We start from the raw sequence: 17290 nt of genomic DNA on the forward strand, positions 1-17290 counted from the left end.
TCACTATTATCATTATGGGTCATCAATGCAACATCATAAGACTTAATAGTCACTATCCTTAATCTTTTTCATAATTTTCTCTTTAATACATAAACTTTCTAAAATCCACTAAATTACTCAAAGCATGACTTTTCATAAGTAATAATCTCTGAATATTATAATTTACACTCCAGTAAAGTTTATAAAGATAATTTTGCTATTAGCACTTAGTAGCTCGAACTTTCTTAAACTATACTAATGGACCCAAAAATCTCTTACGTTGCCATATATGTTATGTATCATACTTTATAAACTTTTGGAGTTCTACACTACCTTCTTTCTTCTAAAATACTCTTATCAATTTTATAGAATGAGCAAGCCAATCTTTATTTATTTTTTACTACGGAGAGTTTTCTTTGATTAGCTCATTACTAAATTTATCTTAGAAAAAGTGATGCAAAAACAATATTAGAATTCTTGATAAATGTAATCCATATCTTTTTTTCTGGTCCATTGTTTTATACTTTTCCTTTATTAGACTCTATAAGCGTTTCTCAATTTCAATTATGAACCAACCAAAAAATCTTCAATATTACAGAAAATATAAAGGGAAAATGAAAGTAAAATAAACACCCAATCAACTCATGCTGGTCAACCTTTCGTGTACAAGTCACCCGAACTATGTTACATGATCATATGCATATATATATTTTTGTTATGGGTAATTAGCACAAAACGTCTTTATCTTTCAATGTTATTTTGTAAAACGTCCCAACTTTTATTTTTTGGCACTTTTATCCCTACCTTCACCTTTTTATAACGGAAATCATCATCAAATTTCTCGTGTAAAATGACCAATATACGCCTTATTTAAATACAACAATAAAAAAGAAAAGAAAAGTCAAAGAATAAATTGCAATCATACTCCCAAACTTTTTAAAAAGTGCAAATGAGTCCGAATAAATTATTAAGAGGGTAATTAGCACAAAACGTCCATACCTTTCATTATTATTATGCAAAACACTCATACCTTTCATTTTTTGATATTTTCACCTTTATTTTTATATTTCATTACAAAAATCATTATTTTCATCAAATTTCTCCGTTACAAGCTGTAAAATGATAAATATACTCTCCTTTTTAAATAAACATAAATAAAGAAAAGAAAAATAAAGAACAAATTGCAATTATACTCCTAAAATTTTAAAAAAAAGTACAAATAAGTTTCAAATAAATTTTGAAATTTATTTGAAATTGAAAAACAAAGTGACTTTTTTTTTAAAAAAAATAATTTGGAAGTATAATTACAATTTGTTCTTTATTTTCCTCTTCTTAAAATTATTTTTGTTTATTTAAATAGGAGTGTATATTTATCATTTTACAGCTTTTAATTGAGAAAATAGATGAATATAAGGATTTTCACAATGAAATATAAAATAATGATGAAAATGTTAAAAAAATGAAAAGTAGGGACTTTTGCACAGTAATCATCAAAGTTAGGGACATTTTGTGCTAATTACTCTTTTAATAATTCATTTGGACTCACTTGCACTTTTTTTAAAAAAATTTAGAAATATAATTGCAATTTATTATTTAACCTCACTTTTCTTTTTTGTTGTTTTATTTAGGTAGAGAATATATTTGTCATTTTACACGAAAAATTTGGTGAAAATGATGATTTCAGCAATAAAAGGTGAAGGTAAGAGTAACAGTGCCAAAAAATGAAATGTAAGAACGTTTTGCATAATATCATTGAAAGGTTAGAACGTTTGTACTAATTACCATTCTATTATTTCATGAATATATTAATCTATTTTGTCTGTTTTTTTAAACCTCAGGTAGCAACTTCAAATCCCCTAGAATATCCCTTCATAAAAAAAGATTGACCTTTATATAAAAAAAAAATTACCTTTGGATATGGTGAAATTTTTAATGATAAATGGAGAAGGAAATGCAAGATCACGTAGCAAAAGATGAGATGGTGTATATAATTGTATAGTAAAAACCAACAGCCTTATTCTTGATCTTCTTGAGCCTTGTTAGAACATCTTTGACTTTCATATCAATCCTCTCCTGGGGTTAATAATCTGTACATTCTAGTGTTAGTTCCGTGCTTGATCTAAAGCATTTACTAGATCCACATCCACTATATGTGTTATTGCATGATTCAAACACCCATCTCCATATGGCGAACTCTCCAACAAACATATCATCAATTGAGAAATTGTCAAGGGCAAATGAAGGGGATACGATCATAAGATAATGGTATTCTCATCTAATGAAAATATTGAGATCTCATTCACTACAACATCTTACAGTAAATTAACCAAATACATAAACATACTTTAACTTATTTTACAATAACTTCATAACATTGTTTATTCATCATACAAATTACTTTATTGTACAATTTTTGGGGCCATAACACTACTACAACACAACAATAGAAGCCAACCAAAGCTTAAAAATCTTCTGACAATTGCCACACAGAGCTTAAAAAATCTTCATACGATTGCCAAGTTTTATGCAATAGCAGTATGTAATAAGCTTGAAATAATCATCTTTTTCTGTTCTCGTTAGATAGAAAAATCAATTGTGACAAAGAAATAAACCTCTTCATCTAATTCCACCTCATTTATACTTTAACAAAATTTAGTTTTGATCTTCTTGAGCCTTGTTAGAACATCTTTCATATTGAGCCTCTCCTCAGATAAATCAACTGTGCATTCTAATGCTAGTTCCATGACTGATCTAAAACATATCTCTTTAGCTGAAATATCGTTTTCAGCTGCATGTACTAGATCAACATCCACTATGTGCATTATTGCATTTGGGAATGATTCAAACACCCACCTCCTCATGGTGAACTCTCCAACAAACATATCATCTGTTGGCTTCTTCTTGGTAAATGTTTCCATTAGCATAATCCCATAGCTATAAACATCTGCCATAGGCGATATTAATCCTGTCGATCCATACTCTACAAAATTGGCATATGTGATTAAATTAACAAGTGCAATGTTAAATGGAATGTAAATACACTGTTAGATTAACATTTACGAATAATTATGAGTATAACATTTCTCTATATATAAACAGTTGATAGAACCCTTTACCTGGAGCCATATATCCAATGGTGCCCAACGTCTTGGACATTGAAATTCTCTGGTCTTTTGTAAAAAGTTTGGCAATGCCAAAGTCTGCAACATGGGCAATCATATTTTCATCTAAAAGTACGTTGCTAGGCTTCAAATCACAATGGACAATTGGAGAGGAATACCCATGGTGTAGATACTCTAGTGCACATGCCACATCTATCATTATTTCCAATCTTCGAGCTGTATTCAGGAAACAGTTGCTCGAGGACAACCATTTGGTAAGGTTTCCATTCGGCATATATTCCAACACCAAAGCTTTCAGATCAAGGTTAGAGCAACTGGTAATTACCTTGACAAGATTTCTATGACGAGTATTGCACAGAATTTGGCACTCAGTTTCAAAACTCTTGTTTGCACATTCCAAATCTAGATTAAAAACCTTAACAGCAGCAATCATACCATCTGAAAATATTCCTTTGTACACTGAACCAATACTACCTTTGTCAATCAGATTATCTTCACCAAATTTGTTAGTAGCATTTAGAACTTCATGATATGAAATCCTCTTGATGGTGATGGGAGAAGTAGACTGAGCTGGAAGAAGTTTCTTTTTGTTGTGGCGTCTCATTAAATAAACTAAACTAATGACCAGACTTAATACCACAACAACTGATGGTAAAATGTACCTCAAAACTTTAGTTTTTATAGTTAATCTGGTTCTATTATATTTGCATGGCTTGACCTTAAATTGAGATGCTCCACAAAATTCTCTATTGCCTATGAAAAACTCTGAGGTAAAGTTCTTAAAAGGCCCTTCATTTGGAATTTCACCAGTGAGATCATTGAACGAAACATTGAAATACCCAAGGTACTCCAGCTTCACCAACGACATGGGGATTACTCCGTTGAGATTGTTTTTAGATAGATCCAAAGTTTGCAATGCAATCAAATCACCAATCGACTCGGGTATAGGACCATTTAACCGATTGTTTGACAATGTTAGATCTATCAAATTCTGAAGCTTCCCAATAGTGCTTGGAATCTCGCCAGAGAACTGATTGCTAGATAGATATAATTGTCTCATTCTCACCATGCTGCCAATTTCTGGAACAAGCGAACCATTGAGAAAATTATGTGATAGGTCCATTACTTGAAGTTCCTCGTTAGTCCATAACGTCGATGGGATGATTGATGTCAATAAGTTGGAAGCTAAATAAAGTTCGCTTAGAAAATTAAGATTTCCTAGACAAGTTGGTAGCTGCTGAGAGAGTTGATTCATTCCGCAAATCTAGGTAATAAAGATTCACCAAATTGCAGAGGTTGTCAAGTACTGACCCGTGTAGGTTATTGTCATCTAGTGACAACACTTGCAACTTCCTCAATTGACTCAATGTGTCAGAAATTTTTCCCGTGAACTCATTGCCTCCCATATCTAGAATGATCAAGTTGCTCAGATTACCAATTTCACTTGTAATTATACCTTTGATGCCACAAGAATAAGCATAGAACTCTTCAAGATTTGTCGAAAAATTACCCAAAGCTTTTGGAAGCATTCCATCAAAAGAATTCTGATCAATTGCTATGGTCTTCAAGTGTCTACAATTTGTCAACGATAATAGAAAATCCAAATCCAACATTGAAGGATCGTTTGTCAAGTGATTATTTTCTATGTTTAGATATTGTAGGTCTTGTAAATTCCCAAGATTAATAGGTACACGTCCACTGAACGAGTTGTTACTAAGCTCCAAATAAATAAGCTTGGAACAATTTGAAATCCAGCCCGGAATTTCTCCACTTAATTGATTGCCACCAAAATAAAGTTCTTGGAGATCAGGGAGCCCACTGGCTACTGATGATGGTAGATTGCCAGATAAATTATTTAATGAAAAACCAAGTATTTGCAACATGGAGAGATTGAAGATGGATTGAGGCATTTGACCATGAAGACTATTGTTACCAATTTGCATTTCCTTCAAATTAGATAAACTGCCAATTGAATCTGGAATTGTACCTATAATGTTGTGTTTGTCAACACATAAAAATGAATCTAAAAGTAGTGTTAAATAGTAGATACGTACCTGTCAAGATGTTCGATTTCAAATATAAAAATTGAAGCGATGATGAGTTCCCAATGTCAGATGGAATGCTTCCTGTGAATAGATTTTAGGATATTAAAAATAGAAATTCAATAGTCAAGTATTTAAAATTTCGAAAAGTTATTATCAAAAAAAACATTGACATTATAAATAATTCAATTAATTTACAATATCAAATTTTAGATTCAAATATTAATGGCTCCAATATTTATTAATTAAAATAAGACATAAATGTATAAATAAATTTGAACAATAAATTATTAAACAACCAAGCTCACCTTATAGCAATTTAGGTCGGAAAACTATAGTAGATAACTCTTACAACATTTACAATTTTTTAATCAAAACACTCCAAAAAGCAAAGCCCATCTTGCAGCTAATAATTAAAAACCAAATCCTTTATCATAACAGATATTGTATTATAGGTCCTCACACTAACAAATGTTTTAAAACTACAAAAACTAAATCCAATTAACAATGAAAAGATAATAAGAAATGGGTAAAATATCTCAATTGCTACCGAACTTTTTCAAATATTTTCCAATAGCCATTGAAATATAAAAGTTCCCAAAGTTGCCACAGAATTTTTCGACAAGTTTCACAGTTTCATTGAACGTTGTCCAAGTTACCTTTGAACTTATAAAAATATTATCATATTCGTCGCTTTGTCACTCGCTATTTTAAAGCTTAAGGGAATAGATAACATGGTATGCATAATGATGAACGTGATAACATTTTGGCACGTTCCTCAAGATTGTTAAGTTTTCAAATGATGAGTGATGGAGTGACTAATGAAATAACATTTTGGTAAACTCAGTGGCTACTCAGAGAACTTTGAATGTTCAGTGAAATTAATAATATTTGGGAGAGTCCAATAACAAATTTTGAGAACTTTTAAAGTTATTCATTTGGGAAAGGTCAATGACAACTTGAAGAACTTATAAAGTCATACAGTTGGAAAAGTTCAATGACAACAATAATATTTAACCCAAGAAAATAAGAAAGTGGGCTTATCGGTATCCATCTTCATGACAAGCCACAACACATTTGTCAAAAAACTGTAAAATGCCTATTTGATAACCTAAGTTCATTTAGATTTTCCATTAGCATAAAAGTATTTGTTATATCTAACTATTTTATCCTCGCCTGGGAAGAATTTTTGAACGATTCAATTTATAAATATATAGAAATGAATGGTAAATAAGTGGCTAGTACTTGTGGATCCATTGAAATATGTTGTTGAAAATGAAATTTGATTATTTATAACTTATTTATATTTTTCCGGAGGCTTAAATATAGAGTTTTGGCATAAACTTTTGATACGACACTACATAACAAATTGAAATGGATTTAATATATAAAGTAAGTTCAAGAGATCTAGTAACATACCATTGAAGCTGTTGTCTACCAAATATAAACGCACAAGTGTTGATAAGTTTCCAATTTCATTTGGAATATTTCCTGGCAATCCATTTAAACATATTGATTTTAAAATATCAAACGTCAAATTAACATGAATTAGATCTAATGGGAAAAGAAATACCAACCAATTTGAAATTTTTTACCTACGAAGTTATTGCCTGTTAAATCTAACACTTGAAGTGCTGATAAGGTTTCAATTTCATTTGGAATACTTCCCATGAAATTGTTGTTAGAGATGTCTAGAACTTGAAGTGCACGACATTGCAATAGACTTGGAAGTATCTCTCCGTGAAATTTGTTTTCACCGAGGTCTAAATATTCAATCATTGTAGCTCGGTTGCATGGATGTTGCAGAAACTTTCCAGAAATTTGGTTACCTCTGACAGATATTTTCAGGAGAGAAGAGATATTGAAGATGGTCGAAGGTATGTCTCCTGCAAAACATACCTTGATAATCACATAATCCCAGAGATTCAAACGCACTGGCACGTGCACATAGTATCCCTTTTACAGTTACTAAGTTGACATTTACCAAAATTAATAAGAGCAAAATCACCGATTAACATCAAGGGCAGATCCAGAATTATAATTCGATGGGGACGAGACAAAAAATGAACTAAAATAAATTGTGAAAGAAACTAAAAAAAATCTGAAAATTTAAATTTTAAAAAGCCCAATTGAAGGTTTTTGAAAATTCAGTGAGGGTGACTGACCCCATTCTACCCTCAGTGGGTCCGCCCCTTATTAACATGGATGGAGCTATAAGATTTTGTAAATATGTAGGCGTATTATTGCTATGTTATGCAAGTGGGTTGTTCCACTCTTGACCAAGTAGAAACAAGTAGAAATTTTATCCATTGTATCCCATCAAGTGATATTGAATATTGCATCCTACAATTATTATTATTATTATTATTTTTTATTTTTTTTTAAGGAGCATGTGATGATAACTAATTCTTTGTATCAATTTTCTATAAGGCACGAGGCATGACAAAGCAGCAATATCAAAACTCAAGTTTTACGAGCCCACACGTGTAAATTTTGAGAACTTTTAAAGTTATTCATTTGGGAAAGGTCAATGACAACTTGAAGAACTTATAAAGTTATACAGTTGGAAAAGTTCAATGACAACAATAATATTTAACCCAAGAAAATAAGAAAGTGGGCTTATCGGTATCCATCTTCATGACAAGCCACAACACATTTGTCAAAAAACTGTAAAATGCCTATTTGATAACCTAAGTTCATTTAGATTTTCCATTAGCATAAAAGTATTTGTTATATCTAACTATTTTATCCTCGCCTGGGAAGAATTTTTGAACGATTCAATTTATAAATATATAGAAATGAATGGTAAATAAGTGGCTAGTACTTGTGGATCCATTGAAATATGTTGTTGAAAATGAAATTTGATTATTTATAACTTATTTATATTTTTCCGGAGGCTTAAATATAGAGTTTTGGCATAAACTTTTGATACGACACTACATAACAAATTGAAATGGATTTAATATATAAAGTAAGTTCAAGAGATCTAGTAACATACCATTGAAGCTGTTGTCTACCAAATATAAACGCACAAGTGTTGATAAGTTTCCAATTTCATTTGGAATATTTCCTGGCAATCCATTTAAACATATTGATTTTAAAATATCAAACGTCAAATTAACATGAATTAGATCTAATGGGAAAAGAAATACCAACCAATTTGAAATTTTTTACCTACAAAGTTATTGCCTGTTAAATCTAACACTTGAAGTGCTGATAAGGTTTCAATTTCATTTGGAATACTTCCCATGAAATTGTTGTTAGAGATGTCTAGAACTTGAAGTGCACGACATTGCAATAGACTTGGAAGTATCTCTCCGTGAAATTTGTTTTCACCGAGGTCTAAATATTCAATCATTGTAGCTCGGTTGCATGGATGTTGCAGAAACTTTCCAGAAATTTGGTTACCTCTGACAGATATTTTCAGGAGAGAAGAGATATTGAAGATGGTCGAAGGTATGTCTCCTGCAAAACATACCTTGATAATCACATAATCCCAGAGATTCAAACGCACTGGCACGTGCACATAGTATCCCTTTTACAGTTACTAAGTTGACATTTACCAAAATTAATAAGAGCAAAATCACCGATTAACATCAAGGGCAGATCCAGAATTATAATTCGGTGGGGACGAGACAAAAAATGAACTAAAATAAATTGTGAAAGAAACTAAAAAAAATCTGAAAATTTAAATTTTAAAAAGCCCAATTGAAGGTTTTTGAAAATTCAGTGAGGGTGACCGACCCATTCTACCCTCAGTGGGTCCGCCCCTTATTAACATGGATGGAGCTATAAGATTTTGTAAATATGTAGGCGTATTATTGCTATGTTATGCAAGTGGGTTGTTCCACTCTTGACCAAGTAGAAACAAGTAGAAATTTTATCCATTGTATCCCATCAAGTGATATTGAATATTGCATCCTATAATTTTTTTTTTTTTTTTTTAAAGGAGCATGTGATGATAACTAATTCTTTGTATCAATATTCTATAAGGCACAAGGCATGACAAAGCAGCAATATCAAAACTCAAGTTTTACGAGCCCACACGTGCCTTGGCTAAGTCTAGGCATAGTAAGGTGTTTTCTGGTTTCTTATATTATTTTAATTCTTTTAAGACCATATGTAAGTTCATGACCATCCTAGTCACTGCAATTAAAATAAGCTAGAAAACGACTAATCGTGATTTCTTCAAGTGCTGGTTTTCAGTTCCAGATTTATTTTTATTTTTTGACGGTGGTAGTAAAGTATGTGTTATGAATTGTGAGTGCATAACTTTTAGTGTAGCTATGTTCAAGGACATATTCCATGGGCTGCAACATGCAGATAACTATTCATGTAGAAATATTTTAGATGAATGTATGCATATGAACAACGCTTTAAACATACCTATCAAATCATTTATTTGTAGATAGAGAATTTGCAGCTTCGACATGTTCCCAATTTCCATAGGAATATTTCCAGAGAAATTATTGTGTGATAGATGAAGTAGTTCAAGATTCATGCATGTTCCCAAGCTTGGAGGAATGTCACCACTTATTTGATTATGTGAAATTCGTAGCTTCTCTAGCTTTGGAAGATTGGCGCAGATATCCGTTGGAAGATGCCCAGAGAGACCATTGTTTTCTAAACCAATTTCTATCAAAGAAGAGGTGTTGAAAATCTTGTTAGGAATATCCCCACTGAGTAGGTTATGGGAGAGATTTAACTTTTGTAGATTTACAAGAAATCCAAAGCTTGATGGAATGGAACCATTCAGCTCATTGTACTGCATTTCTATTTCTTGAAGTTGGCTCAAATTACCCACTTCGTCAGGGATAAACCCTTGGAAATTGTTGTTGCTAATAATCAAGGATCTCAAAAAAGAGAGTTCACCGATCTCTTTTGCAATAGTACCTCGCAAGCCCATATTTGTTAGATGTATGCCTCTAACTCTTTGATGTCTTCTGCCGCAAGTAATACCAATCCAATAACAGAAAGAGGTTTCTTGTGACCAATTTTTTGCCAAGATTTTATTTGGATCAGAAATTTGAGATTTGAAAGCTAAAAGAGCATACTCATCAGTAGAGCTATTGCGAGATGCAATAACGTAAATAAGCAAATAAAGAATTATTAGCAACATAAAGATCACATTTTTCCCCATGGCTAATTTGAAATGCATAGAGATGATTGGCAGGTGGCTGTAATAAGGGGTATATATATGAAATAAAATATTCCTGCAAGATTAGTGTACAAGGTAATCTATGAATAAAAGTTGTGCTCTTTCCCGACAATTTTCCACTTCTTTCTTCTTTGATTTAGACTACACCATCTCTCTCACTCTCACTCACTCTCTCTCTCTCTCTCTCTCTCTCTCTCTCTCTCTCTCTAATAATTAGTCTATAAGACTCCACTTCATTGGGTTCCTATATTTTTCTTTCTTCGTTGTGGAAATCGTGGTTGTTTTTCCACTAATGAAAGCTCCATTCTATAAATAATATACCCCATGTTCACGTAAATTTCATCTTAAGGGAGTGGTGTTTATCTCTCCACGTCGCTAAAACATCATAGTTAGTCTATAAGACTCCACTTCATTGGGTGGCTATATTTTTCTTTCTCCGTTGTGGAAATTGTGGAAGTTTTTCCACTAATGAAAGTTCCATTCTATAAATAATATACCACATGTTCACATAGATTTCTTCTCAAGGGAGTGGTGCTTATCTCTCCATTAATCATGCATTCCACTTATTTCCACAAATAAAACAAAATTTTCTTGACTGCCAAACTCGAAAAATCAATTGGGTGCATAAATTTTTCTTTTGTTCACAATGGAAATTGTGAAAAACTTTCCACGAATGACAACTAACTGCATTCCACAAATAATCCAAAAGAGTTATTTAACATTTAAAGATTTCATCGTTCACCAATATTCCACATTTTCACAAAGAATCCCAAGATTTTTTTCTTCACTAATTTATAAAGAACTAAATATCTTTAAAAATACAAAAGTAGCTAAAATGTGAATCTCATCAAAGCTTTATGTTACGCAAGGCAAAATATAGCTTTAATTTTCATTTTATACCAAAAAAAAAAAAAGGTTTTTATGATTACAAATAACTCTAAATTTTAATTCTTTAGCTAAGTGCTTACAAGTTCAAAACAAGTTTTTTTTAGCATTGCTTATAAGCCATTTTTACAACAGGAAAAACCTTGTCTTATGAGGGCAACAATTAATTACGAAGAGTCTAGAAATTGTCAAACTCAATGATAAAGCAAACTCGTTAAAAACTTCTCTATTTTGTATGTCCTTTTTTGTGGTATTTTTAAGTTTAGTCATGTCAAACAACCAATTTTTCACTTTAATAAAAAAAATTTGACATTCACCACAAATGCTTATTCTTGTGTAAAAGACAAAAATACCCTTAAATGAGTTATACAATTACAAAAATAGAAATCTGTTAAAAAGACCAAAATATCCTTAAGTTACAAATTAAAATCCAAACACCTCTCAATTGAGATTTGAAAACGAAGTCACTCTTTTCATCAGTTTACTCTAACACGATAAAAACTCCTTCATTTTTCATCCACTTCAATCTCAAAATTTCATAAACTTATCAGTTATCAACCGCAACAAAAATATTTCGTTAAATTTCAACACTCTAATTCGATAAGTATCTTTTTCTAGTATTTAATTTTGTTTTTATTGAAGTCGTATATTTTTTTAAATGGTAGAAAAAATAATGTTAGAACCGAAGTGAAGGCCGGCACCGATCGCCGAAACGAATTATGGTCCGTTCCGGACCACATGGTCCGCAACGGACCATGATGTGGTTTGGCCGGGCCAGACCCGATTTTTTTTTTAATTTTCTGAATTTATTTTAATTTTTATGTTAAAAAATGTAATTAAATAAAAATATATAATATACATATTAAGATAATTAACGAAATATTTAAAGATAAATTAGAATTTTAATTTTTTTTCTTTTTTACTTAAATATATGTTTAGTAATTAAATATATGTTTCAAATAAATAATCGAAATAGAGTAATTAAATATGAAATAAATAATATACATTTTAAGACAATTAAAATAATTAATTATGGAAACAATTAATATAATTAATTGAAAAAGACTTAAATGAAAAATCGAATAAATATTATTTGATCATGGTTCCTCCCCCCAGGAAATCTGAACAATATTTTGTTGTTTTAGCGGCATTGGATTTCAAATCGCCTGAAAAGATTGTGATTTTCATTTAAATTCTTCTTATTGCATACAAAAAATGTTGAGTTTCGTTTTAATTGTACTTATTCTTTTTTTGTCACTAATTGTGTTTTATAGGTTAAAAAACTATGAAACACTTCCAGAACAACGAGTTTGAGTATGTTTTTGATGATTACTATGATGTCGCTGATAATTGTTTAATTCGTAATGTAGATATGGCAAAAGCATGTGTCACAATCTGTTGTTTCGGCGAATTTCAAAGGAAAGAAAATGGTCAACGGGAATGGAAATGGACGAGTGAAGGAGAAGGGGTTGCTACTATTTCAATAACAAAAAATACATCGTTTACGGAAATGTACAATGAAATACAAAACATACTTAACATCGATTCCTTTCAGTAGAATATGGAATTAGGATTTTTATTTCAAAATCATTCAACAATTTCGATTCTACCTTTGAAAGTTACTTCTGAAGTGCAAGTAAAGCATGTAATTCAATTGAACCAAGGTCAAAAGACAACTCCTATTTGCGTAACTTTATTGAAGAAAAATGTCTCCGAGGGTGAACATGAAGTTTTCGATGGAGAGGATCGTAAAGAGATTATTTTTGGGATACTATTGAGATTGCTCATGATGATGATGTGGTTATTCCCGAGACAGTTGCTACTCGCCATGATGTCACCATTACACAAAGGATTTACTAAGAAATTCAAGACAACGAGGATGAAAGGCCATTTACAAATCAGGATTTGATTGTTTTATCTGGACAGAGACATGAGTCTGGTGGGAGTTCACATGCTGGGCCGAGTACACGGTCTTCTAATTGTTCGCGTGTAGTTCCTGATGATGAAGATTTACATGTCAATCAATTGTTTGACACGAAAAGAGATTTGCAAGAAACTGTGCACCGAATTGCAATGAAACATAATTTTGAGTTTAAGGTAAAAAAATCAAACAAGTTTACATACACAATTATTTGTGTGGACAACAATTGCAGTTGGCATTTGAGAGCGACAAAGATGGACACAAATGAGTTCTTTGTAGTTCACAAGTATGCGCGGGAATATACTTGTGAAGTGGGTATTCGTCAAAATGATCACAGGCAAGTTCGATCATGGTTTATTGGTCGATAGATAATGCACAAGTTTCAGGACCCACAGACGATTTATAGACCTACAGATATCATCAACGACATCCGTCGGGAGTATGGGGTAGTTATGAGTTACCAGAAGGCCTGGAAGGCAAAAGAATGTGCATTGGAAGATTTAATGGGTTCGAAGGAGGAGAGTTATGCCAAATTGGCCAGGTATTGCCACAACATGGTGAAAACTAATTCTGACTCGACGTTTTTTATTGAAACCAATGGGCAGAATCGCTTCAAATATTTTTTTATGGTTCTTGGACAATGCATTAAAGGTTTTCGAAATGCGATGCGACCTTTAATTCTAGTTGATGGTACAGCCTAAAAGCTAGATATGAAGGGAAGTTGATTATTGCTACATGTCAAGATGCCAACATCCAAATTTACCCTTTTGCATTTAGCATTGTCGATGGAGAGACTGATCTAGCAATGTGTTGATTCTTCACGAAGATGAGAGAAGTAATTGGGGACATCGAGAACCTTGCATTTGTGAATGACCGGAGGCAGTCAATAATAAATGGTATAGCCGAAGTTTTTCCGGAAGCACATCATGGTTATTGCATGTGTCACATTCGGGGCAACCTGAAGACTAGGTACTGGGGCAGTGGCATCGTTGCATTGTTTAGGAGAGCTGCAGAAACTTACAGCTTTGAAGAGTTTATGAAGTTCATGGGCAAAATGGAATATAAATCAGAAAGTGCATGGGAATATCTATCAAATATGGGGGTCGAACAATGGGCACGGTTATATTTTCCAGGACATCGATACAATATGATGACATCGAATAATGCAGGGTCGCTCAATGCATTATTCAAGAAGGATCGAGAGTTACCAATTCTCGCAATAATTGAATATATTCTTAGCAAGTTGCAACAGTGATTTTATGACCGACCTGAGGAATCCCAGAATTGCACGAATGTGCTAGTTCCGGCACAGGAAGATCGACTATTCGAAACTCTGGAAGTGGCAAAACCTCTATTTGTGGAACCACTAGATTAATTTCGCTTTTCCGTGAGATGCGGGCGTAATGTTGGATACATTGTAGACTTGAATGACAATACCTACACGTGTAGACAATTTCAGTTGGAGAGTTTTCCATGTGCGCATGCTGTCGCAGTAGCTATGTATGGAGGATTTCCACCACATAACTTATGCAGTCATTATTATATAGCTGATTTTTGGAGAGCAGCGTATGTCGAAACTATATTTCCTCTATCAAACGAAGCCGAGTGGGAAGTTCCTGATTATATTGTAGCACTTAATAATTTGTTGCCATCTAAAGTTCCACCGCGTACTCCTGGTCGTAGACGGACGTCTAGAATACCATCTATAGGAGAGTTTCCACAACCGCGTAAGTGCGGGAGGTGCGGCGCTACAGGACATACACGTCGATTTTGTACAAGTCAAATCCCAATAAACAATGACTCGACGGATGTATAGTATCTATATAAATAATATGTATTCTCTATTTGTAATATATTTTTGATTTTCTCAATTTAAATCGGTTGTAATTTTAATCACATTATTTAATTACCCTTTCTAACAGCATATTTGAATAAAAAAAATTGAACAACAACAATATAAATTAAAATAATCATATTTTGTCAATTATCTTAGTACATACACTAATTATTTCATATTTAATTACTTGTTTCGATTATTTATTTGAATAAAAATAATAGCACTTACTTCGAGTTGGTGTAAATGAACCAACAGCCAAGTCGTTAAGTAAATGAACCAACAACTTCTATAAATATAATAAATGCAAACTCAAAAAACTTACATCATCGATGAGCCAAGCTAAGGTCGTCAGTATATCTTCGAACCACTTTTTAGCGTTGTGCACGATCATACAGCCGATGGTATAACTATCAGTGAAAAATGAAAAAATGTTACGAAAAATACAAAAAAAAAAAGAGTAGCAAAATCATAAAATACTTACTCGGATTTAAGGGATTTGAACCAATCATCAAACGCCTTCTGTTTGACTGGGTCGACGTCGCGAAAAAGATTGGGGAACATCCCATCCACAAACCCCCTTCTCTTCGCCTTGGCTGTGTATAGGGAAACGATGTATTGTGATGGCAATCTCGATCTCTTACCGACCATCAACTCTGGTGCGTCATTAGCACGCTTCTTACCTTTCAGCACCTCCATCGCCCCCTTCGACACGAATACTACATCGTCATCCGTCATCTCTGGCGTCCTCTCGTCCTCCGCCACCCCTTCATCCCCCTCTACTACCACCTCTGGTGTCCCCTCCGCTACCTACTCGGTCACCCCCTCCGACACCCCTGTCCATCCCTCCACTCTCTTTATCTCGGCCTCCTCTGGCACCTCCATCCCGGCCATCCCCGCCTCCTTTGGCACCTCTGGGCCGACCTCCACCCCCCTCCCGGCCTCCGACACCGAATCAAAAAACTCATCGAATCCTGCGGTCGTTGCCCACCAATCTCGAGGAACACCAGTCTCCCCGACACTCCCTTTGACAGAACCTCGAAAGCCTGGTACATCTCCTCGAAGTGCTGCAACCTTAGTATGAAGGTCTCCTATATCTCGTCGCAGCACTCCAATCTCATCTCGTAATGCTACTACCTCTGTTGTAAAATCCCGTTGCAGCACCACTATCTCCTTTTGTAGTGCTACTACCTCTGTCGTAAAATTACGTCCCATCGTTCCCAACTCCTCTCTAATAATACCAGTCATGCGTGCAAAGAAATCATCTGAATGACGGGTCTGACGGGGTGCAAGCGATCCACGTGGAAGGTGGGTGGGTGCGGGAGACGGAGATCTCCTCAGAGAATGTGATAATGGCTGTAGAGGTGATCTCATCGGTGGAGGTGACAGAGATCTCATTAGTGGAGGCGAAGGAGATCTCCTACGTGGAAGTGCTCGTTGTTCTACTAGATGACGCTCCTATACAGAGAAGACAATTAATATTAATAATCCACACATGAATATTATAAGTCAGAATAAATAATGATATTAAATAAACGTACCCTATTTCTATCCGGAATGGACTCAAACACTGGATCGTTTTCAGTAGGTCGAACATGTAATTCACGTACATATATTTGATCCTCCTCTTTCATCGAAACAACCAACTCAGCATGAACTTCGAGCTGACATATCATATTTCAACGTGTTAACGAGAATGTGTCGAGCCAAGTTAATGTACGTACAATATAAATTGCAAATATATAATACTCACCTGAGGATCGTCGAGAATTGCTGTCAAATCTTTAGCCGATGGCTTGTCATGTGCTCGCCAATGAAACATTCGTGGGTAGCTAGTCTCCCTTCTGATCGCCCATTTGCTACCCAAAGCAGGGATAGCTTCATATGCCCACAACTGCAACAATTACCAAAAAAAAAATTACTTATACATTTAATAAAAAAGTTTAACACGCATTACGTTAAGCTGAATATTTACCTGCAAAGCCATGCAAAGGCCATGTACATCATATTTGCGGTCGTCCCTCTCCAATTTTGACATAGTATGTAGCCTCTTGAATACGTGGAGAGTATCGGTGTAACATCTCTGACCCCATGGAAAGATGTTGAAAGCATCAATATCATCAACAACATCCAATGAAAAAAGGTCAATCGATGTCCTACGATGTCAACACCTCAATATACTATCCAGTATATACACTAATCCTAATTTCAGCTTGTCTAACATGTAATCGCATCTCCTAAATGCGTCCTCTAACTGTGGTGGTGTAACCGGCCCTTTACCTCCAAAATATAAATCCAATAACATTTTATTTGGTATAATACGGGCTCTCGCTTCTTCTTCTCCAGTAC

General features: G+C 33.7%; 2 protein-coding genes across 2 annotated transcripts; both read right to left on the bottom strand.

Moving 5' to 3' along the window:
• Positions 1–2255: 2255 nt before the first annotated feature.
• Positions 2256–4303, bottom strand: LOC111393829 (probable LRR receptor-like serine/threonine-protein kinase At3g47570). Its single transcript, XM_023019547.1, has 2 exons — positions 3096–4303; positions 2256–2959 (listed from the first exon to the last, which is right to left on the bottom strand). Exons 1-2 carry the CDS (start codon positions 4222–4224, stop codon positions 2622–2624), a joined length of 1467 nt encoding a protein of 488 aa, XP_022875315.1. The 5' UTR covers positions 4225–4303; the 3' UTR covers positions 2256–2621.
• Positions 4276–10464, bottom strand: LOC111393828 (LRR receptor-like serine/threonine-protein kinase GSO1). The gene is made up of 5 exons (XM_023019546.1): positions 9530–10464; positions 8318–8608; positions 8142–8213; positions 5156–5227; positions 4276–5088 (listed from the first exon to the last, which is right to left on the bottom strand). The coding sequence occupies exons 1-5, from the start codon at positions 10299–10301 to the stop codon at positions 4310–4312; spliced, it is 1986 nt and encodes a 661-aa protein (XP_022875314.1). The 5' UTR covers positions 10302–10464; the 3' UTR covers positions 4276–4309.
• Between the last annotated feature and the right edge of the window lie 6826 nt (positions 10465–17290).

Source organism: Olea europaea, chromosome 4 (genome assembly GCF_002742605.1).
Source record: "Olea europaea var. sylvestris chromosome 4, O_europaea_v1, whole genome shotgun sequence".
Lineage (NCBI taxonomy): Eukaryota > Viridiplantae > Streptophyta > Magnoliopsida > Lamiales > Oleaceae > Olea > Olea europaea.